A 25,528-nucleotide genomic window follows, 5' to 3' on the forward strand; every position below is an offset into this window, starting at 1 on the left:
GAATTTAAATATAAAATATTTTGATGCACCATTACATAAGTGCATAGAATGTGTTTTTCATTAAAATCACTCAAAATCAAAGGAAATTATAAGGATTATCACTATATTATATTTTAAAATCAATATTATAGAAAACTTGATTATCCTAAGGAAAGAAAAAGGAAAAAAATATTTTCCCTAACATAGCTAGCTGCATTTTACCACTTAAAAATTCAAATGAATTCTATCAGTTTCTCATCTCAAACTTCAAATTTCATGTTAACTTGAATTTATTTTTCTCTTCTGAGACTCTTGATTTAGAAAGAAGTGTGAAGTAAGCTTAATTCTTTGTGGTTTAGACTTCAGTTCAGGGGTGCCTCAGTCCTGAGCCCTGGGTCAACAAAAATTCAGCTCTATTTTCTTCTACATTTATATAAGGAAGTGGGGAGAAATTTAATTTGACTATGGAAAAGTCTCCTTTCTGAAAAGACCATAGGATTCCCTTGCCTGATGGTTTAGGGTACTTTCTGATTGGGCCCAGTAACTGAATTGAGAACCCTTGGCTGGACAGTTAAGAATAATAATGATTGCTAAGCTTAGTAAGTGTTTACTATATGTTGGTACTATTCTAAGAACTTTGCACATTTTGATTCATTCATGAACCTCATTCGTTTCTAGGGTAGAGCCTGTGCTCTTAGGTTGTGTCTAGGACTTGGGCAAAGCCTCAAGGTCATATGAAAATACTAAGAGGTGGAGGGGTGCCAAGTAGGATTACAAAGCAGAGATATTAAGGTGAAATCATAATGCAAAGGAAGTAATAGTAAGCACACTAAATTAAGCTCTGTAATAAAGCATTCAAATCTGTATTTAATGTCAAAAAAGCAAAAGCAAGGTTGTTAAGCTATTTTCCAGGCTATAAATAAAAATATTTTAAAATACCATTTGCATAAGCAAATGGAATGTCTTTTTCAGCAAAAGTACTAAAAACAAAACAGTTAAAGGAAATTTTAAGGAATATCATTATGTGATATTATTAGCTTTGACAGCTGGTACTAAGACAGACCTGGAGAACTTATATAGCTTCTAGTAAGTAAGCCAGCCATGTCCCTAACAAATTGGATGGGATTTTCCCTAACATACATAACCTTAAACTATACTTTTGGTTTCTTTTCTCTTTTATTTTACTCTTAGTGTACCCGCATCCAATGGATGAGCAGACAAAACAGCAACATTTACCCTGGCCCTAACACCCCGTAGGGTGATAGCCTTATATGAATTATTCCAGGTTGTTCCTACACAGAGCTGCATGGTAAAGCTAATGTTGCTTTCTTAGGTTCTCATGAAACATGCTGATCTGTTATCACTCTAGGAACTTTGTTATAGGGAAGGAGTGATGGTAGGAAGAAGCCTCTTTTAGTTTATCCAGAATAAAAATAAATGAGAGGTAGGAGACCAGTCTGTGGAGGGTTGGTTGGCTGGATGCATGTTTGCATATCTATCACCAGCTCCCAAGCCAACCCCCCAACTACTTCCCCAGCCCTCACAGAGCAGTCACTTAATCCCCCTTTCCAGCCTTATTACCATTGATCACATAATCCAAAGAACAACGACACTACTTTTTCAAGTGGTATGTTGATGTTGTAGAGCAGCAGTTCTATTTTTTTTCCCAAGTAGTTTGTTTGGCAGACCAGCGGATAGGGGGGCCCTGCATCTAAAAGAAGGTGTTGGGCCTCTTGGTGGTGAAGTATGGCTTGTGCTGGCAAGGAGGGACCCAGTGGGGCAGTGGGGACCTGATCTGGGACTCTTGGAACTGCTTGGCTGCTGGTCCGTGGCACGCGCTGGCCGGAGTCTCCTCCACCTTCATGATCTGGATAGAGTGGGCACGGGTACGTTTCTTAAACTCATACAACAGGCCTTAGAGTCATCAGGGCGGCAGGGCCGGGGCCTTGTGAAAGCCCCTGAGTGCTGGAGCCTTCCCAGGGCTTCTGGCTCAGTAAGTCTGGGGCGTGGCCTCACAATTTCCTTTTCTAACAATTCCTAGGTAACATTGTTGCTGCTGGTCTGGAGGTAACATTTTGATAACCAGTTTGGTAGAAAGTTGTTTTATGAACATGATGCATTCCTAAAACGATGTTACCTGATTCTAAATATAATGTCACTACTATTAGAAAATTTTCAGTCTTACTTGGCATAGCTAGTATTAGAAGGGGCAGGGTTTTGTTTTGTTTTTTCTTTTTTGTGATTGTTCATATTTTGCATTTTTTTTATTTTACCTTATGCTTGTTTGAAATGAGTTGGAAAACCACTAATTAAGCGTCAAAAGAAAAAGTCACACAGTAAAGTCTAATGCTGTGGATGTCCACCAATCATCCCCAGTACTTATTAAGGACACTAATCAGAAAGATTCTCAAGCTTGTAATATTTGCCCTTTGTGATACCATCTTGCTGTTGGAAAAATGTAATTATAAAACAAAATTAAAGTCTTGTAAAACAGTAGGAGATGGTTAAGACAACAACAGTAGTATCCTTTATTGGGCAGTGAAATCACTGGGCTCTAAGAAAACATCTAACACCAGGGAAGGAGAGCCAGTTATGCAGTATTATAACCAGTGGGACATGTCCTAAGATGTTCTTGGCCTGCATCGCTACGGTCAGTCTAATTGCTGAACTTCTTCAGGGCCCTTGCTGTCCTGAATTATATAAGACACAAGAAATACACCCAAACTACCTGGACATAATTTTAGTCCTGAGAGACTTCTAAAACGCAAAGCGACCAGAAGGGAGGGGGGAGGAGGGTAATGGCGGAAAGAAGGGGAAAGGACTAGACAAAGAGCATGTATGAGTGACCCACGGACATGGACAGCAGAGTGGGGATTGACTGGGGGAGCAGCGGGTGGGATGGGCAGAGGAGGGCAAAGGGGGAAAAATTGGGACAACTGTAACAGAATAACAATTTAAAACATCTTTAAAAAATTAATGAATTAAAAAATAAAATTCAAAGCAAATTCTTTCAGTTGTGCTGAAGCAAAGCCAATCCTGAGAACACCAAAACGCCAATACAAAAGAACCTATGCACCCCAATGTTCATAGCAGCACAATTTACAATAGCCAAGTGTTGGAAGCAACCTCAATGCCCATCAGTAGATGACTGGATCAAAAAATTACGGTACATATACACAATGGAATACTACGCAGCAGAAAGAAAAAAAGAAGTACTAAACTTTGCGACAGCATGGATGGAACTGGAGAGCATCATGCTAAGCGAAATAAGCCAGGGGGCAAAAGACAAATACCATATGATCTCACCTATAAGCGGAACCTAACCAACAATGCAAAGAAGCAAGGAAAATATGGCCAGCAACACTGAAAGGAAAAGAAATCAACAGAGACAAGAGGGAAGGGGGGGGCAGGGAAAGGGAAGGGAAGGGGAAAGTCAAGGAACATATAGCAAGGACTCATGGACAAAACCAAAGGGGAAGAGCTGAGGGAGGGAAGGTGGGAGGGGGCAAGGGAAAGAGGTGGGGGGAAGGCAGAGACAAATGTATTTAAAAAGTAAATAAATTAATTTTAAAAAAAAGTAAATAAATTAATTAAAAATAAAAAAATTAAAAAAAAACAATATTCTAGAGGTCACTAATATTTGCATAGCTGGGAAAAAGCAGGTCCTTCATTTAGTAATGGCAGTAGCTAGGAAGCCAGTGGTCCAGTATACCAAATTCTGAAACTAAAAGACCCTGAAGGGTAGGCCCTTTAAATAAACTTTAAACTGAACTTAAATTCAAATAGATATACAGATGATTTAAATTATTTGTGTACAGAGCTCAAGATTTTCTGTCCTTTGAGTTGCTTTCAAATCATGTATGTATTTATGTTTATGCTTGTAGGAAAGTCACTCTAGCATGGTACACTAAAAACCACAGAGTATTTTCTGCAACATTTTTCACCACTAAATTAAATTTACAGGAATCTGCAGAAGGCAAAGTCACTAATAAGTCTTTGAATGTGCTTATTCTGAAAGTGTAGTATTAGACACACCAAAATTTGATGGTCCTTAATCCAAGCGGCACAGGCTTGGGAGCAAACTTTTATATGGACTAGGCAAAATGATGGTCTGTCCAGACTCACCTTTCAGCCAACACACTTAGCATGGGGACACAGATGGATGGGAAAGATGACCCTGACCCACATAAGACCCACATTCCTGTGCAAGGATAGAAGCATGATAATCAGGAAATGATGGTTGTTAGTTACAGAAAATGCATTATTGTGAAAACCAGGGGAAAGTGCTTATGAGAGGAAGTGATTGGATTATGGGGAATGAGAGAATAAGGATAGATCATTCTTACTGAGTAAATTGCTGTGATTTATAAGAGAAAGGGTATAGTGATATCTTGGCCCATTACTGACTAGATTCATTTCACAAACAATCCTAAATCAGAATGTGACAGTTTATGGGGAGACAAACAAAGTCTCCCAAGGATGCTTATAAGTTACTAAGCTTTGAAACTGGCGCTTTTTGACTCCTATACCTTTACTGCCATCAGCTTCTTTTATTTTGATTTTTGACATTCATAATTATAATTTTATATTCATTCCCCTTATCAATCTAATAGTAACTTACTATATACTGTAATAAAAAAAGTAATACTGATATATTTTATTATGTATTTTGGATTTTGATAAATTCCAAGAGAAAATTACCTAAAAGGAACTTGAAATTTTTATATACTTACAAGTACACTATAAAATTTAGATAATACTAAAATAATTAGATGCTGTTTTATGATAGACTTGAGCATATGCTATTAAATATTTCTCTGAAATCATCTATGAATTAATCAAATGATCATTTTCACTGCTTTATACATATGAAATATACATTGTTATATATTATATGCATATAATATATTCACATATCAATTCAGTTATGTATGTGTTTGTTTTTATTTTTGAGTTTAGATTTAAGAGTTCTTGTTCCAGCATATTCTAATTGTTCAAGTATACAAATTGTATAATGCATTCTAAGAGAAAGTTTTCACAAAGAATTCAACAAAGGGAACACATTGTAACAAAACAGGCAATTTCATCAAGTTTATTGAAAATGCATATGCTTAGAGTGATTGCTCGAAAGAAAGAAAGAAAGAAAGAAAGAAAGAAAGAAAGAAAGAAAGAAAGAAAGAAAGAAAGAAAGAAAGAAGAGAGGGATGGTGGGAAGGAAGGAAGGAAGGAAGGAAGGAAGGAAGGAAGGAAGGAAGGAAGGAAGGAAGGAAGGGAGAAAAAAAAGTTCGAGACCTGGTATTAAAGCACATTTCAGCATGGGGTTAAATACTTTGTCTTTTCATAATGATTGATTACTGTATAGACCTTAAAATATTTAGTAGTATAAATGGTTACTATGTACCGTGAATGATTTTTGAATGCCATTATTCTCTCAGCTCTGCTTGGGGTAGCAGACTCTCCCTGATGAGGGCTTTGATTTGCTAGTGCTGAAGCAGTAATTGAAGGGCTGACATTTTACTATGAAAGATTAGAAGTTGAACCAAGGCATCACACTGCTTTGTGAGCTGGTCGAGACACATGTTTGCAACACCAGCCAAGGTTTTCCTTGGGAAGTGGTTTTGGATCTGTCCTTAGTCGAGACCCCAAAGATCTAGACTATGGGCAGAGAATACATGGCCATATTTCCCTGGAAATATCTCCAACCTGAAGCCATCATCAACATGGTCACAGAAAAATCTTGTCAGCTTTCTTAGCCGAAGAAAATTCTCAGTAAGCCCTTTGTGATGTCTGGGCAACAATAATGTGCCAATCACCTTGCCTGCCTGCTAAAATGTGTTAGGTTTAAATGCGTTGCCCTGATAGCCATTGAGTTGGTGTACTTTATTGTCACAGGGGGGCGCTTCTGGATCTGAGGGTCACTGTCCAGAGCCAGCTGAGGAGGGAGTGGGGCTCTGAATCCCGGAGAGCCCTACCCGGGATTGTCATGGATGGGGGAATAAACACGAGTCATTGCAAACACTTCTCTGTTTGCCAGGGGAGGGGACAGGGCTCTTCCCTCTAGTGGAGAAGGTCCCGAGCCCCTGTGTCCAAAGGCTTTTATTGAGAACCATATGCACAGGGGATGGATGCAAAGCTCATCAGTCAATGTCAAAAGGCTATGTTTACAAAAAACAAATGGAGATCATAGATAACAATTGAAGGAACACAGGAGATCTGCCTCAGGTCAAGGTCTCTGAATAATGTAAATCTCCTTCCCAGTATGAGCCAGTTATCATAGCTTTTGAGGGAAGAACAAAGCAGGCTTCAGGGAACTTCTAGGCCTGATCCCTCCCCCCATCTTCCACCCACCCTCCTACCCCTGCCAGGAACCGCCATATCCAGTTTAGGGCTGTACCTGCCTTTAGTATTGTTTCAAGCCTGAGCCAGGTGGGTAGGGAAGAACCACCAAGAGATAAGGAGACTTCTTTCAGATAGAATGAGGACTCTAGCCATGTCCAAGCCCAGCCAAGGGGTACAGGCCTTTTTGCCCTTTCTCCGTGTCCCCCAAGTCCTTGTCTGCTGCCCATACTGGCCATATCTGTCTTAGGTCATCTGTCCTCTTGAGAGATCTTACCCGTCTTTGACTAACCGACCATCACAGGGCCAAGCGGGATGATATGAGGGGTGCAGCCCCTGCCAGGGGGACAGGTTTCATCTCCTCAGTGGCCTGTTTTCCTAAGGCCTCCTCGATTACTTCCAACCTTGGGGCCCTCTCGCCTGTTGGCAAGGCTACAGTTCCTGAAACCAGACAAGGCGTTTACTAGCACTTTATAGGAGTATGTGAATCAAGCAGGTTCTATAGATCGTCTGCCCTCTTCTAGCTGGTATCTAATTCATTTCGATCCATCTTTCTGGTATGAGTAAAATATCCAAAGCACCAAAATCTCTAGAGTCCCCTTCTAGTTCGTGATAATAAACTGTGGCATTTCTCCTTTTTTCCCCATGATAACAGCTCTACAAAGACCTAAGCAGTGGCCTCAATGCACTGCACAGCTTGGCCCCCATTTCATTTCCAGTTCTCATTCTGACTGACTTTATTCCAGACTCACTGGAGTCCTTGTTATTCCTAGAACATACCAGGCACACTCTTTTCTCAGGGACTTTGTACTACCCATTTTCCTCCCTGTGACACTATCCTTTCAAACATCCCCGTGCTCCCCTACCTCTTTCAAATCTCTGTTTAAATGTCACCTGATTAGAGAGGCATGCTCTGACCACCATATTTAACACAGTAACTCCCATCGGCTTCCCCATTCCCATTATCTTGCTTCATTGTTTGCAATGATATGTATACTTCTTTACATGGTATATTTTTACCTGTATATTGTATATTTATACAAACTGTTATACTATTATTTCTCCCTCCGCTAAAAAGGAGTTTCCATGATCCCTGTCTCTTTGCTTCTCGTCTCTATCTCCAGCACCTCAAACATGCCTAGCATGTAGTAATTGCTCACTAGACAGCTGTAGAATGAAGAAGAACCATTACATATGAGAGGTTCTATATGAATAGGTCCGCACCTGCCTTGGTCACAGCTATGGGCTTTGTGTTTTTTTAGTGCTGAAGACATAGGCGGTGCTCAATAAATATCTGATGATTGAGTAAATACATAAATTTCATCTAAAAGCCAATAGAACATGTAGGTATACCTAAAGAGAAGAGAAGCCAAGAATATTTTTCTCTTATACAACTTGAAATATGTGGGCTTTCTTAAAATTGTTTCTCTGACAATGGTTCTTACAGAGCTAAAAGGCAGGTTTTGCAAAAACATTAATAATCAAGGGGCCTAATAAATTTATACTTAGCTTCTAGCCCATTCTCTTTTACACAGTCAAAGGTAGAAGATAGTCCATTGAACCCTGGTCCCTGTGGCTCAGTTGGTTGGAGTGTTGTCCTGTAAAATGAAAAGGTCACAGGTCAGAGTGCATGTCTGGGGTGCGTTTCTGTCCCGGTTGGGGCACGTAGGAGAGGCAACCTATGTGTTTCTCTCTTGATGTTTCTCTCCCTCTCTGACTCCCTCCCTTCTCCTATCTCCAAAATCAGCATGTCCTCAAGTAAGGATAAAAAAAAGAAGATAGGCCATTGAAACCCACAAAACATTTTATATTTTTCCGAGCAGTTTTCTCTGTGAGGAGAGTATGTAATAATTATCAGTAATGTTATATTTACTGATATTTACTGTCCAGAAGCCCATCCACTCGTTTAACATTTTGAATAAAAAGAGTCAGAGCTACTGTTTGTTAAGGAGAAGGTGAGCATAACATTTCTAAGGAATAAGTTTGAAAAGAAAAATGTTACCACTGTTGAAAAGAGATTGCATTATTCTGTGAGAACACCCTAACATAGTTATGCTGGTGGCGGGAGAGTTCTCATCACTTTCGTTTACTATGTATAATAACCTAAACAAATTATGCTAGAATGTGAGTCATGTCGTAAAGCTAAATGTAATACAACTGAAGATGTCAGGATACACAGATTCCATGATCTTTTCTACTATATGTGTTGGACCCAATTCTGTCATCATTATTGGCAGCTCTCAGCTCATTGGAGGCCTGGATCCTGGAGCATCCCCTGGATGCTTCCTCGGGCCGTCTGGACTGGATCTCCAAGTTAATGTTCAAAGTATTGCCCAAGGGTCAGAAGAGATACAAGTAGGAAGGATATGTTTGGCACGCCAAAGACATTTCCCCACAGAAACTTCTTACATGTATTTGCTAGATACCACTATAGCAGCAATTTTCAACCTTTTCCATGTCATGGCATAAAGAAACTAATTATCAAAATTCTGCAGCACACTAAAAAAATATACTTTTTGCTGATCTGACCAAAAAATAGGTATAATTCTGATTCATTCACACTGGACAGCTTTTGTTGTGTTGGCTGTTGTCATTTTTTTATTTAACAATCTAGGGGAAAAGAGGTCAGTGCCCCTGACTAAATATTGCCTGTTTTCAAAATTCTTGCGGCACACCAGTGTGCCTCTTGCTCCGCACTGTTTGAAAATCACTGCTCTATAGTAACATTTATAGTTCATTGCTATTATTGAAAATACTTTACATCATCTCTCTGAAAAATATGTTCTTATACCAATAATTCATATATAGTTGGAGATTGTCACTACTATTAACATCTTAAATACCTATCTGGTATTGAAATAAAACTTTCAGCTCTCTTCAGAACATGTGAAACACATAAAATAGATATATTTGCCATATTTACACTAACCCAGTTTGTAAGGAATTACCTGAAATATTTTTTTAAATACAACCTTTTCCATCCTGTCTTCCTCATTTTAGACTTATCTTTCTAATTGCCAGGTAGGTAACTCAATCCTCATGAGTTTCTCGGAATCAGCGAGTACAAATCCAATTTTATCATCTCCTTCCATAGTCTCATCCCTAACGAAAATCATTATCTGTTTCTTAATGTGCTGTTGTTGGGAATTCTATCAGCATTCTCCCAATACTAATATAAGAATTACCTTTTAAGACTTCCTCTATCTCAGTTTGTGTACACATCTAATAAGCTTATAATTTTTTTTAAATTTTCTAAATGACTCTATGATTCATATCCTCCTATCAATATCTACTGTCTCTTTTGTAAGTTATGGTTTCATAATATCTTGCCTGTTTTTTGGAATTGGCCTATATGGACTCAGTGCTTCAGAATACTTACCTTTGTCAAAAACCTTCAGTGACATTTCATTGTTTAAGGAATGAACTTCTAACTCCTTAACATGATAATCAAATGTGCCCTAAATTAGTCTCCAAGTTACTGTTTGAAACTTGTTCCCTACTATATTCCTCCATGAACAGTGGTCTCTCTGTGATATCTCTATTTGAATTTAGGGATTCTGACTCATTTCTGTACCACAGATTCTTTTGGCTGTCTAGTGAAATGCTTGGACCCCTTCCTGGAGTAATATTTTTAATGCATAAAATAATAGACATGAGATTACCAAAAAAAGCAGTTCTATAATAATAAAATCTATCTGTCTGTAGGCCCTGTTGTTTACGTCTTTGTGGCTTTGCTTATGACCCTCTTCCCAAAGAAGTGCCCCGAAACCTGCTCTTCTGATTATTGAAATCCTTCTCATCTTTCAAAGCCTATTCAATTCCCATCTCCTCTGTGCAATTTGCCTTGACTTTCCACCCCATCCATATTCAGCACTTTGCCCTTTGCTCTCTCATAGGTTATTTGTATTTCTAATTAGTCATTGTCTTTACTTTGCCCTTTATTATAATACAGTATATTAATTGACAATGATGGGCCAAACACTCAACTGACCAGTTTCACATGTTTTCGCCTCATACCTCTTTTTAAAAACACTATGGAGTATGCTTATGAGGAGGAGACTGAGATCCAGAAATTTTGTTGTTTGACCAAGATCACACAACTTTTTCTTTTTTATAAATTGTTTGAGGAACAGAATATTTTATTTTCTTTTGTATACATTTTCAGGATTTGGGGAATAATATTTGTCCAGTAATATTTGCTTATGTAAATTTAAAAATTAAAAATTCTAGGAAATACTTATTTCTCAATATTCAATGTCTCTAGAATTGACTAGGGGAAAAGGAGCACAGAAATGTATACAACTCTGTTCCTAGGTCAATGTCTATGCCAATTAACTGGGAATAAATACTTCTTAACATTCTATAAACCCTTCTAATACCTAGCGGTTTCACATATTAAAAACACATCTCACATGTAAGTGAAATCATATGGCTCCTAGCTTTTTCTGACTGACAGAGGATGATTTGACTGTGGGTAGTGGGCACACAATATAATATACAGTTCATGTATCATAGAAATGTACACTTGAAGCCTATATGATCTTATTAACCCATGTTACCCCAATAAATTTAATTTAAAAAGAAAACCTACACAATGGTTTTCATTAGTCAGTTCCTTAAAATATTATGTCACCTAGCACTCTTGATGAAAAAAAATAATAAAAATAGAACGAATTAAGGAATTTGTTTGTAATCATAATGAATCCAGCAAATGTTTACATTTGTAGTAAGATCAGTGTATAACTTATTTGCTATGCTAATCCTTCAGTGAAAACAATAAAACCAACTCAATTTACATTCATATGACAATACATTTGAATCTAATTACCTTGTGTCAATTTCACTTTTCTGTAGTCAAATATGTTTTGCAAGTTTTCTTAAAACAATATTGTTAGGCTATCTATTTTAGAATAAAAAGATTTATTTTAGCAATAGTAAAGCTTTCTTTTCAATATTACTTTTAGTTTAAAAATCATGTATTTATGACCATTAATTTATTATGTAGGAGTTCTTTATGTATAGTAATTTTTAAAGGAATTACATGTTTTTATTTGTCAACACCTTTAGAATGCTGTAAGCAATAAATTAATGCTTACTTAATTCATTATGGCTATCCATTTTTAATGATCTTTTCTGTTACTGTACTGTAGCAAATACTAAATCAAATATAGATGAGTAAATGTTTTTCTATTTTTGTAGCTCCAGATGGTCCTCCTGAAAATGTGTATGTAGTAGCAACATCACCTTTTAGCATCAACATCAGTTGGAGTGAACCTGCTGTCATTACTGGACCAACATTCTATCTGATAGATGTCGAATCGGTAAGGCTTGTGTTACCTTCTGCAAAAGGCAGTGTAGTGCATGGAAATGAACAAGCAAGAAAAACCAACAAACAAAAACTCATAGACACAGACAACAGTATGGTGGTTACCAGAAGGAAGGGGGGTGAAAGGGTAGTAAAGGGTAAAAGGGGTCAAATATATGGAGATGGCGGAAGATTTGACTTTATGTGCTGGGCACACAATGCAATATACCGATGATGTTTTCATAGAATTGTACACTTGAAGCCTATATTATTAACCATTGTCACCCCCAAAAAATTAATTAAAAAAGAAAGAGTTTAGTTTTGGCGCCAAACTATTTGCCTTTTAATTCTAGCTCAGTTAGATCATAGACAATAGACTTAACCTGTGTTTCAGTGTCCATATCTGTAAAATAAAGATTAATAATAGATAATAGTATCTAGAGTACAGAGATTTTGTGAAGACTAATTCAGTTCATATGCGTAAAGAATTTAAAACATTGTCTGACACATAATAAGTAGTCAATATGCAATCGACTTATAGTATAGTTTGATATTAAGTAGCGTGATTCCTCCAACTTTCTTCTTCTTTGTCAAGATTGCTGTTGCTGTGTGGTACCTTTTGTGGTTCCATATAAGTTTTGAAATATTTCTTCTACTTCTGTGAAATATGTCATTGGACTCCTGAATCTATTGCGTTAAATCTATAGGTTGCTTTGGGTAGTATGGACATTGTAATGACGTTAATTCTTCCTATCCATGAACACAGTATGTGCTTTCAGTTATTTGTATCTTCTTCAATTTCTTTCTTCAGTATCTTATAATTTTCTGAGTACAGGTCTTTTACATCCTTGGTTAGTCTGTTATATGGGACACAGGATGTAGATAATACTTCACGGAACAGGTTAAATTTGTTCTGGGGCTTGAGAAATGAGTAAAGGTTTACCAAGTAAGGAAAGCTGGAGGCGGAACAGAAAAAGGAAATAAATAGAACCAATCTAATTACTAACATTGTATATAAAACTACCACACTTCAGAAATAAATAAAAATGTTTCATAATAATAGGTGATCAAATATAACATGAGCAAACATCTTGAAACTGATTGAAGGGAAATGATGAGTCAAAAATGTCTGAGGTATCAGTCCTGGGTAAGTGGACAAATAATGGTTAACAATAACAAAGACAGAGTAGGTTTAGTGAAGAAAGGTGGTAAATTTTATACATGCTGTATTTGAATGCCCAGAATTCTTTTTTTGATTTTATTAGAAATTTTAAAGATGTAGTAGATCACCTACATGCTGTATCATACTTTTACTTCTCAATATTTGTTAACCATTGTTGTCATTGAGGGTATTGGATTAGTTTAATTTCACTTTATAACATCTTATGGTAGCACAGCGAGTTCTGGACTATTGAAAAACTTCACCACAAATCCTGTGTCAGCTACTTACTTGTATGAAATCTTGAGGAATTCACCTCAACTCTATAAAATCAGAGTTCAAGTAGCTCTAGTGTGTAGTCAGGCAAATAACATAAATGAGCAGTCAAAATGAAGTTCACTGGGCGGGGCAGTGATGAATTGGGGACCCGTGTTCCATTATAGGAGTCAACTGTCACTCATCTCTAGATAATTGTTACTCAGTATGAATATAACCCTGGTCTTAAGGAAAATTTTAAAAGCCAGATGCTCATGTGATATTTAAATATTGACAACTAATTAAATGCACACTTTCTCCCAGTGGGAATATGCACCTCATTAATTGGATTTCTAGGATAATTTATTCCTGCCATTTTAGAGCAGTGTAATACCTCCTTCCACTGCTCTGTGTTAAGGTAGGAAAACTCTATTAGATTTTTTCCAAAGTTGGTATTATGTATCAGCCTTTTGTTGTGTTTCTTATTGGATTAAGTTTAAAAAGCTCTTAGAAAAGACCATTTGAGGACCATATACTGAACAAAAACCATCTTTCAAAATTAGCAGGGCAGGTCATGTTGAAAATGAACTTAGTACTGAAAACAATGTGCATAGTTTGTTTTAAAGTGTTTCAAAATCATGTACCTGAGATGAACGTGCATACGAGAATTTCTAATTTTCTGATTTTCATCTAAAGAAAAGCCCTTCCTTAGTGCTAGAATCTTTACCTGTGTTTAATCCCTCCAGCAAATAGGCCAGACTCTCCATCAAAGACAGACCATGTTTAAATAAATTGTACAAGCATATTTAGTATATATAACAATATTAATTTGTGTACATTTAATAATTATGACACCCACAATTGAGTTCTTATCCAGTGTCATGAATAGTGGTAGATTAGCATTTTTCTACCCCTAACATTCTTCTTGTTTCGACCCCTAATTTAATTTAATTTTTTATTCTTGTTCAATTACAAATGTCCCAATTTTTCCCCATTGATCTCCCCCACCTCACCAACACCGTGCTCCCACAGTAGAACAGAGTTTTTCAAAGTACAATTAAGACTAGCATTTTTAAATAAATTGGAATAAAATTTAAAAGTATATAAAATGTCAAGTATATTTCTGAAAACTGTTTTTCAGGTATGTATACATACAGGGTCCAGTAAAGTAACACCTGCTTGAGTGTGGTTGGTAGGCTAATAATGTGGGTATTATAATTTATAGTTTTATCTGAAGATTTCACCTAAAATGTCATATGGTTTGCTTGAGTATGATATTGTTATGTTACAGAATTACATGCTTATGATTTTGTAATTAAAGAGTTTGTAATAAGAAAGGAGCATTACTTGTGCTGGACCCTGTACACACACACACACACAACACACACACACACACACACACACATCCTGAATTATATCACAAAATGTGCTTTTTTTTTGAGTCATGGTATAAAAAAACAAAATAGTTCAGATCTATTTTTTCTACATGTCAACAAAACACTGTAAATACATATTAGCACTCCAGTTTTACATACACAGAAAGTAACACAGATAGCATAAGTGACTTAACAAATGCTATATAGAGCTATTAAGTGACTAAGTTGGAATTTTAACCCTTGATGGTTGGGTATCAAAACTTATATTCTTTCTTCAATAAAGCATTAGAGTAGAAAAATAGTGTTCCATTTACTGCAGAGATGAATTTTGCTTGATTTTGATGATTTTTGATGGGTTAATTTTTTTCTTTTACTTTTAATTGTTGAAATACTAATTAATTAACTGTTAAAGTAACACTAGATTTTACAGGAGTATCTGTTTTTAAAAAAATACTATTAACCCTTTAACAACATGGGAGTTACGGGTACCAACCTCTACACTGTTGAAAATCTGCATATAACTTTTTATTTCATCAAAACTTGTTATTCCTCAGTATCCACAGGTATTGGTTCCAGGACTCCCTGTGGCTACCAACATGCTTCGGATGTTTTAATTCCCTATGTAAATGGTGTAGGTCAATGCGTACAGTCTGCCTGCTGCACCTGTAGACTCCTAACTGCAGAATGAAAACAGCTGAGGGAGGGAAGGTGGGAGGGGGCAAGGGAAAGAGGTGGGGGGAAGGCAGAGACAAATGTATTTAAAAAGTAAATAAATTAATTTAATAAAAAATAAAAATAAAAAAAAGAAAGTAAAAAAAAAAAAAAGAAAACAGTACATTAATTGAAAAAAATCTTCCTATACGTGGACCCACGCAGCTCCAACCCATGTTGTTCAAGGGTTGACTCAATTTAAGTCTTAACTAGATAAATATACCATGTGTAACTTTGTATTATTATATTTTAGTGATTTGTATCTCAAATGCTCCTTTTAATTGTTAGCAATTTTTTTCTATAGGTAGATAGTGATGAATTTAATATTTCCTTAATCAAGTCAAATGAAGAAAATAAAACCATAGAAATTAAAGATTTAAAAATATTCACAAGGTATTCTGTGGTGATCACTGTATTCACTGGAAACGTGAGTGCTGCATATACAGAAGGAAAGTCGAGTGCTGCAGTGATTGTTACTACTTTAGAATCAGGTAAGGAATATTTTTCATCATTGCTAAAAATTGACCTAGTGGGGTATCTCTCTTAAAGTTTCTCAAACCCCACCCTAAAAGGAGTACATGTTACAAGAAAATTTTAAAGCCTGTAAATATAAAATCCAGTGACACTCTGACTGACAAAAGCAGAGCTTTCTATTTTTGAGGCAAAGTGGAATTTCATGTAGAATGATCAATCCTTGTAAAGTCAAAAACAAATTAGTTCATAAACCCAATTGTACTTTTTTTCATTTATTTAAACATTAAATGTTTTAGAAATTGGTATCTTGCTGAAGAAATGATCTTTCCAGTTGTCTATAGCCAATAATGTTTCACCTAAAACTCCATTTTAATTATTTCTGTCTCATGATTTAAACATACATTAAAGTGACAACATTCTATTATTAAATAATCTGGATTTCGATATTAGAATCTAGGTCCTGTGTATCATATCTGTTTTCTTCACTACATGTTTCATTATATAATCTATTTGATAAATGTCAGAATCCATGCAGATTTCCTCAAGTTCCTATGAACAGGGTCTGAATGAATAATAAGATTGTAACCAATAATAATTAAATGTGGAGTCACCTTCCCAGAGCTTGCTTGCCCCATCCTCCTTCAGACTCCTGATGTTCTTTGCCACCAGATATATCTTTGGAAAGAGCACATGAAAGGATGTGTTGCTATAGTTTATTTGTTGCTATCTGTCAGGTAAGTATAGGAGGTAAAAGTACTTTTCAGTTAGTCTTTTCATTATGTCATCTACTGTATTGTCTACTGTTATGGTTCTAAATTAAAAGGTACTTCTTATTCTCCAAACCCTAAAATTCTGCTTGTTTCCATTTTGCTGCACATGTATCCCAGATAACGATTTTTTTTTCAATACTCATTGCAATTTTCCCTCATCCTGGCTACCTGTGAGGAAAGATGCTGCGGAACTTATTCACATTCATGCCATAAAGCATTGATTGAGAATGTTAATATGCTACCTCTTTCAAGGATATTGTAGTATAATAAACTTTTACTAAATATCTAAGAGTAAAATTTTAGATCTAAGACCAAATATACTTGTAGGATAGGAAGTTCTTTCCAGCACTTAGAGGATTCTTCCAGTTATCCAACTTTAAATCTGATCTTATTTTAGAGACACATCTCTTGTAAAAAAAAAAAAAATTTCTTATATATCCTAAAAATGTATAACACCATATGTTGTGAAAATGTGTGTTGAACCAATTTAACCTTAATTTTTGCTATGTATTTCTGTACTTAAAATGTGATATTTGGCACAATAATACCTGATTCTTTTTTTCTCACTGTTATTTACTTATATGTTTCTTTCCACAAAGGCCTATCTGTAAAGATATTCATAAAAAAAAAAAAAAGCTTGTACCTGAATTTCAAGCAGCCAGCTCTTAACAGCCTTCTTTATGGAAATTCTTCACACAGAATGGAAGACTAAATCCATTTCAATTTGGTCAAAATAGATATATTCACTCAATCAGTCATTTATATAAAGAACATTAATTATGGAGTATAGCAAAAACTAGTTCATAACATATATTATTATGAACTACATTCATAAAGTAATTTTACTCTCATGTGTATCACTTTCAAAATAATTTATTGATATTTAACTATCAAAAATAAACTGGAATATCTAGACTATATAAAGAACTCTAAAAAATCCAATTACAAAATTGCCAAAAGACATTTCACAGAAGAGGAAATATTATTGGCAAATAAACTTACGATAACATAGATTTTTGATATAATTACTTATTAGGAAAATGCAAATTAAAACCACAATGAGATATCACTGCATCCACTAGAAGAGATAAAATAATAATTTTAAAAATAGTGAGAATATCAGATGCTGGCAGAGATGCAAAAAAACTGGATTTCTCATACTTTTCAGTGGGAATATAAAAGGGTATGGTCACACTGGAAAACAGCTGGGTAATCTTTTACGAAACCAAACATGTACTTACCAATCACACTCTGGGAAATTTATCATAGAGAATTGAAAACTTATGTTCATGCAAATGTCTGTATGTAAATGTCAAAGGCAGAGATATTAGTAATAACAGAAATACTGAAAACAATGCAAATGTTTTTCTTTGATTAAACAAATTCTGATACACCCATGTAAGGGAACACTACTCGGCAATAAAAAAAAGAATGAACTCCCAATATATGCAACATCTCTAATGAATCTCACAGCCATTATGCATTATGTTTATCAAAATGACAAAACTATGGGGATGGGGAATGATTAGTGCTGTTGGGAGACAGGGAGGGCAAATACGAGGAGAGCCCGAGAGAATTCCTGTCTGGTGATGGGATAGCTCTGTGTCTTGTTTCTGCTGATGCTCATAGGAATCTATACATGGGATTAAATTGCATAGAACTACATACAAGAAGCATAAAAATGCTTAAATTTGAATTTGGTTTGTAGTGCAGCATTGTACCAATGCCAATTTCCAGGTTTGGTATTAAACTATAGTTATGTAAGATGTCACCATTGGGGAAAGCTAGGGGAAGTGCATGATTTTGTAACTTCCTATGAGTCTACATTATTTTTAATTAAATTCAAATAGCCATGGAAATGTGCTCTGTATAAAAATAAATGCCTATAAAAGCTAAATAAATAACAAATAAATAAATAAATAAATAAGCAAACAAACTGGATCAGCATTATGGTTCCTGCCACCTAAAGATGTCAGTGATTTTACAGCACATCAGCTGTTTTGCTCATTTCCATAATTCAAATGGTTTAAATAGTTTGGGTAATATTCCTATAAACAGCAATTTGAAGTGAATTAGTTTTATATGGAGATCAAAAAGAACACTTTTTTGTAAGATTTAATTGCTAAATATTTCATTTTAGTCCCTAAGGATCCGCCTAACAACATGACATTTCAGAAGATACCAGATGAAGTTACAAAATTTCAGTTAACATTCCTTCCTCCTTCTCAACCCAATGGAAATATCCGAGTATATCAAGCTCTAGTTTACCGAGAAGATGATCCTACTGCTGTCCAGATTCACAACCTCAGTATTATCCAGAAAACTGACACGTCCGTCATTGCAATGTTAGAAGGACTAAAAGGTGGACATACATACAATATCAGTGTAAGCATTCATAGCTTTTAATTATTTGCCTATTTTACAAAGTTAGTTTACAAATTCAGTATTCAAATTTACTTCTGCTTATGTACACACTAAATTTTTCCTCTTTTTGTGGGATTGTTTAAGACATACCAGCAAAAAAAAACAAACAAACAGATTTGGAGAAATAAAGTTGTTGATTTCCTATTATAATACAGAAAATTCTATAAAAAGTATGTAGATAATTAAAACATTTGTATGATTTTAGTAGAGATGCAGAAATAAAAAGGAAGGAAATGTGTGTTAAAAATCAAAGAGCAGTGGTATATAAAAGAGTTCTACCAACTGGAAAACTATTAGTGTGATTATAAATGGAAAAGCAAATTTCAAAGACAAAGAGCAGATATAATTATTTACATGACTTAAAGTCACATGTAGTTCACATAACTTTTACTAAAAGATAATAACATTTCATATTTTCATTCTAAATTATCCATTTTGGAAGGTAAGCATGTATGTGAGTTCACACACATGTATGCAGACACTTACACTCACTATTTGTTTCCTCCTTTGATGATTTTTGTGGCAAGTCTTGCAATTTTCAAGTATAATTATCTGATTCAGAAAATTATCTTTTAAGCAACATAGAATTCACATTAAACCTTAGCTTATTAACTAATTCTCCTACCAACTCTGTAATTATGAGAATACTATCATCATGATTTGTGTGTAAGTATACACATGTATATTTCTTCCCTTGCTTATTTGATATATTATTACATAATATGTCTTGCTAAGATTCTTGTGCACATACCATTAAATAGACTACCGTTGTGAAATGATTGTTAGAGGGAGAATGGTGGTTAAAAGAAATGAACAGCCTTGGTTCAAATCCTGACTTTGCTATTAAAAGTCCCCATCTGCTGAATCAAAATCTGCATATCTTCATTTACCAGGGTTCCAAGTGACTTTTTTCCGTAATGCAATTTGAGAAGCATTGCCCAACTCATCATTTATTATGAAACTTAAATGTTATGATGTACCATAAAGAACTAAAAATAATGAAGCACACCATAATATCATTTGTTGTTGTGGATACATTCTTAAATTTACAAACTCTAATAAATATTTTCTTTAGATATTTTTAACTACATTTTGGGAGCTTGGTTTATTTATCACAGCATAAATACCACATCATATATACCACTATAATTTTAATTTAATCAAAGACTCTATAGTATGGACTGTGGGTCACCAATAGATAAATTAATTAATTTCAATCAACATATTATATACTGAATTTTCTTTATCAAGTACAATAAAACTGGCCAAGAACATAGTCTTTGTTTTATATAGCAATATAATGTGAATAAAAGAAGATTTTGTGTCTACAGTTTCCTAAGCACAAAGTTAATTGAAAGGATTCACATCTGTGTAAATCACCCTCTGTATATACAAACAGAAATGCTTTATGTGTATATGCTGCATTATGCAGGTTATAGCGTCAGTTTCTTTGGGGCAGGGGTGAAGAAGGGCATAAAGGGCAACTTTCAGAGGGATGATTTAATACAGGAAAACTGGGAGGCTGAAGGAATAGGATTTCATCTCAGCGAAGGAAAAAAGAGGATCTTGAATATGGATTTACAGAAAGTCAGTTACCTAGCTACAGAGAGGAGGAACAGATGTTAGAGTAGAGAAAGAGAGCGTACACACACAACGTTCTTTTCTTTTCCTCCTATGGGTTCCAGTTGAAGCCACACTCCTTTCCTAGGCCCTGCGATAGAGCTATTAAGGTCACACAGTCTTTGTTCTCAGGGCTTAGTAACATAAGATCGGTTGTAAGAATTACTTTATTGTTAATGTTCTTTCTCTACATATAATATACATTTAAGTGAATGTGATAAAAATGTAATTAATAAACTATTTGCAATTGTTTTTAAAAGTGGAATCATTTTAAAATTACATAAAACCATAATCAGGTATACATACACACATAAGCAATAATTTGAAAATAGTAACAAGATTTTTTTTTATTTTAGGTTTATGCAATCAATGGTGCTGGTGCAGGGCCAAAGGTTCAGATGAGAATAACCATGGATATTAAAGGTACATACATGAGCTGTCTTTCAAACACAAGTGCTGTTGTCTTAATCAAATAGTAATTATAATTTGAATTTTGTATTAGACTTGAGGGGGTAGTCAACTTAAATGATGCATGTGCATATAATAAGCATATTTAAGTAATAATGTATGCTTAATAAAACTACAATTGAAGTGCCTAAATAATGCTGCAAATTACCATGTTAAATAGAGAGAATACTCACCTGCTATTTTTCTTCTATCTTTATCTCTAACTTTAAACTTTTCTTAGACAAATTTTATAGTCTGTTATTTTGATTTTTAATTTTATTGAAGACAAAACTCATTTTTTAAATTACCCATGACTAGAAGTTGACGAGTTTTAATTAGAGTCCTTGGATGACCTTTATTTATATTGAAAGTCAAGTTCTTTTCAGTTAATCAAATAGTGTTCACTGAACTACCATGTATTCAGCTTTATGATTCTGATTATAAAAATTCTGATTTATCAATTCATTATTCTGACAGGTAGTCTTTGTAGAAAGTAAAACTAAAATTTGGAGTTCCTCACCCTCCAAAATTCAAGGCCATTCAGTCATTCCGGGTACCATCTTTTCCTGAGACTGAAAACATGTATGTAGTTATGCCATCTGTCTAAAAATCTGTATAAAACCTGCAGAGAGCTAAAAACAAAACAAAACAAAAACAAATAAAACTTTATATGTATGGCCCACTAGTAGAATTGCACCCCCTGATGCTTCTCTCTTTATAGCAAGAAGCAACTTTTCTCAGTCTTCGGTAATGACGGCGGAGCACAGTGATTAAAACCAGTGGGGTCAGACTCCTGAGGTAGAATCATGGATGAGCCACTTGATATTCATTTGACTTTGGACAAGTTTCTTAACATCTATAAACCTGTATAGTGGAGATAATGCCATTTCCTTCTTCATAGATTGTTGTGAGGATTAAAAGAGATAATCTTTAGAAAACCCTAAGGACAGTGCCTGCAAACTAATACTCTCGAGAATAGGAAATATTTACTGTAAGGTGAAGTTGATAAATTTTGTCTTTTCATCAATGGGCATTTTACATAATTGCGATACTATACTTGTGTTAATTATTTGCTTTTAATTGATAAATTATTGCTTAGAATATACAAATACATAGTCTTCAAAATATCAGTAATTTTTTAAATTAACTTCATAAGGGAGAGCTTGCATCTGTTATTCATTGGCAGACATGTGGGTATGCAGTTAACAATAGATGAATTGTATTAATTCTTTAGTAAAAAAAAGCCCACTTCAGATGCTTTGGTTATCCCAGGTAAAGATGATTAATCCTTACTTTCCACACCTTAGCTAGGGCGGGTAGACTAATGACCAGTTATCTAGAGAAGGTATATGAGTACTGGTTGTAGTGGTTGGGGTCCTGGAGAAATTAATTTTTCTTCAGTAACATGAATGATTTTGTTAGTAACATAGAGTGACATTGAATTAATAGTAGTCTCATTATATTTACATTTGACAAACAATGTCAAGTTGGATAGTAATGTCCAATGCCAGATTCTTCTAACTAGAAACCTTTTGCTGGGCACTCCCCAGTAGCTCTGTTGAGAACTCCTCAGAACTCCTTGAAACCTGCGGCTCTTCCTGCTGGATTCTTTCTTCCTTCTCCATCTTCACGGGTATCAGACCTGTGATCTGTGGTCTAAAGACTCTTACCACCTACTCCTGCTCACTGTCTCTTTACCTTTCACAGATATTTTCCCCAATGAACTTGCTACACATCCACAGTCATAGTCTTTACATCTCAGAGGAATGAGCTAAAGGATTGAGTTAAAAAGATTTGCTTCCCTTTTATAGCTATGTGACATAGGGCATTTCCTCATGTGTAAAATGGAAATAATATTGCCAATCTTATAGCATTATTGAGAGGCTTTTTAAAAAGATTTAATAAACATAGAAATTGCAGTTTGATTAAGCAACTGACTGTTGCTTGAACAGCCGGTGTATATATATAGCTATAAAATGAAACTAAATAAACAGAGCTTCTATAAATATTGATTTTTGAGATATTTGTATGCTTCGATGGTAAAATGTGAATTATCAGGGCACTTTTAGAAATTATTCTGGCAATATTTATTAAAGTGAAAAATACATATATCTTTTGTTCCAGAAATTCTATTCTTGAGACTCTATTCCACAGAAATAAAAGGACATTTGGGATGGATAACCGGGCGTGGGGTGGGGAGGGGTGCAGGGGAAGGTGCTGGTATGACTAGAATAGAAATGGGTAAACTAGCTAAAAGATTTAAAGAAGAAATAAAACAGTAAAATAGTAGTTTTATGTCATCCATTGATAAAACTTATATATGAGTGAAAGCATATATAATTTGAATTTATTTTATATGTGAAGATTAAATGTACAAAAATCACATGAGTCACATTCATTTCAGGTTAAGTCTCAAATATGTAATTATACCATGAGGAGATAATAATTGCTAAATATTTGCTGAATCAAAACAAAACTCTATTTTATTTATGTTTGTCATCACTTTATCTGTAAATTACCTGCATGAAATAAAATTAAAAATTTTTTCCTTCTCTTCAGACATAAAAAATCAATTATGATACTTCTTCTTTGTTTATAGCTCCAGCACGACCAAAAACCAAGCCAACCCCTATTTATGACGCCACAGGGAAATTGCTTGTGACTTCAACAACAATTACAATCAGAATGCCAATATGTTACTACAATGATGATCATGGACCAATCAAAAATGTGCAAGTGCTTGTAGCAGAAGCTGGAGGTATCATCAAATATTAAGTTCTCTTGTTAAGTTGTAAAGTATGAATTGCTAAATGGTATAGAAATTTTGGTTCAGAATTCAGTTCAAAAGTAATATCATTTGACTCCTGATTATCGCACAACTCTTGAGCTTAATAGATTTTCAATATTATCACTAACTATACTAATCTTTTATTTATGCCTAAAATTTTTATAAATATAAGAGAATGCACAATTTAAAAATGTGATTTATTTATTCCATATCCTAGTAGGACTGTTCTGACCTTGCAAGATGGAGTCTTGATAGCTTCTTTGACAGTTGTGAATAAAAGAGTTACCCTTGACTGAGGGATGTTTTTTTCTCTAGCTGCCTATCTAGGTAAATCAGCTGAATCATCTCTGGTGGTTTCTGGAGTGAGAGATATTTTGTCTGGGATTTCCTCATGCAATTATAAAAACAGCCTTTATAAATGTGAAAATACATGTTTATGTTACTTGTAACCATCATTCTTTTTTTCTGAAAATAGCTCAGCATGATGGAAATGTAACAAAGTGGTATGATGCATATTTTAATAAACCAAGGCCATATTTTACAAATGAAGGCTTTCCTAACCCTCCATGTACAGAAGGAAAGACAAAGTTTAGTAGCAATGAAGAAATCTACATCATAGGTGCTGATCATGCATGTATGATTCCGGGCAATGAAGACAAAATTTGCAATGGACCTCTGAAGCCAAAAAAGCAGTATTTGTAAGTACAGTTTATAACTGCCATGCATTGTGTTAGCAGGCTAGTTGACATCTTTTATCCAGCCACCCACCTGTCCTTTTATCTTTCCAGTAAACACTGGGCATCCATCATGTATTATGGCCTGATATTTTAGTTCCTAGGAATGTAAAGATCAACAAAGGATTGTCCTCACATTCCACAGACATTCAGTTCTATGGGAGAAGCAGGCAAACTTAATTATTTTTAATTATAAAAATAATTAAAGGTAATTATGATTTGATCTGATAAGTGACATAAGGTCAATATGAAAAATTCACACTTAGAGAATATAGGTAGGAGAATTTAATTATTTCTGTAGAGGACAATGTGACTAATGTGTAATATTTTGTGTTTTTCACTCATTTTGTCATGCATGCTAACATGCTGGTTTTTAGAAACACCATCATAGTCTTTTGGTTAATGATGACTTCAGTTTACCTTATTCATAGCAATAATTTTATGTTTTTTATACCATCAAATTTTGAATTAGTGATTGAAATCTTTACAACTCACTTTAACATTTGGCATTTTGTAGATCCTAATAATTGAATATCATATTAAAGTTCACTCCTGCTATTTGGCTTTGTTAATTTATTTACTAAATTGATTCTTTTTCCTATAAAATTGACCATTATATTTGTATCATAAGATGACAGCTTTTTATAAATTTTAAATTATTTGATTTTTAAAATATAATTTTTTACTACTCAATTTGAAAAATGCAGTTAGACTTATCTTGCCAGCTAATTAAAGTACTAATTTACTTATAAGTATCATAGACCAAATTAGCTTTAGAAAAGTTTGAGAACTTAGGTAATTAAAAAAAGAATGCTCTATTTATCATTAAGTACAGTTACTTTGGTTAAAACATTATTGCCTGAAATGTAATTATTATACATATGATAATTATGAAAATGATATATCACAAAGTTTAATGTTTATCAAGAATATTTTTATTTTGTGTATTTTCCACAACAGACTCTTCATATAATCAATAGAATCATAAGAACTTGAGAATAGTAGAGATTAATTATGCATTGCAATTTATTAATGTAAATTGGTTTTCTATTTTTAAATGCCTGGATGTCTATAGTTTTTAAATAAGGTGTTTTAATTGTCTTTGCATATGTTAGAATCACCTACTGATTTTTAAGATTGATTCTCTTCT

General features: G+C 34.5%; 1 protein-coding gene across 1 annotated transcript in view; it reads left to right on the top strand.

Moving 5' to 3' along the window:
* Positions 1-25,528, top strand: part of PTPRQ (protein tyrosine phosphatase receptor type Q) — a 204,787-nt gene that overhangs the window by 126,410 nt on the left and 52,849 nt on the right. Inside the window, exons 27-32 of the mRNA XM_054580156.1 lie at positions 11,515-11,636; positions 15,426-15,612; positions 18,506-18,750; positions 20,766-20,832; positions 23,456-23,614; positions 24,120-24,342. Of these exons, the coding sequence (XP_054436131.1) occupies positions 11,515-11,636; positions 15,426-15,612; positions 18,506-18,750; positions 20,766-20,832; positions 23,456-23,614; positions 24,120-24,342 (1,003 nt within the window). The remainder of the gene's footprint in view (positions 1-11,514; positions 11,637-15,425; positions 15,613-18,505; positions 18,751-20,765; positions 20,833-23,455; positions 23,615-24,119; positions 24,343-25,528) is intronic.

Source organism: Pteronotus mesoamericanus, unplaced genomic scaffold, assembly GCF_021234165.1.
Source record: "Pteronotus mesoamericanus isolate MK-2021 breed Mesoamerican mustached bat unplaced genomic scaffold, CSHL_Meso_final contig_56, whole genome shotgun sequence".
Taxonomy (NCBI): domain Eukaryota; kingdom Metazoa; phylum Chordata; class Mammalia; order Chiroptera; family Mormoopidae; genus Pteronotus; species Pteronotus mesoamericanus.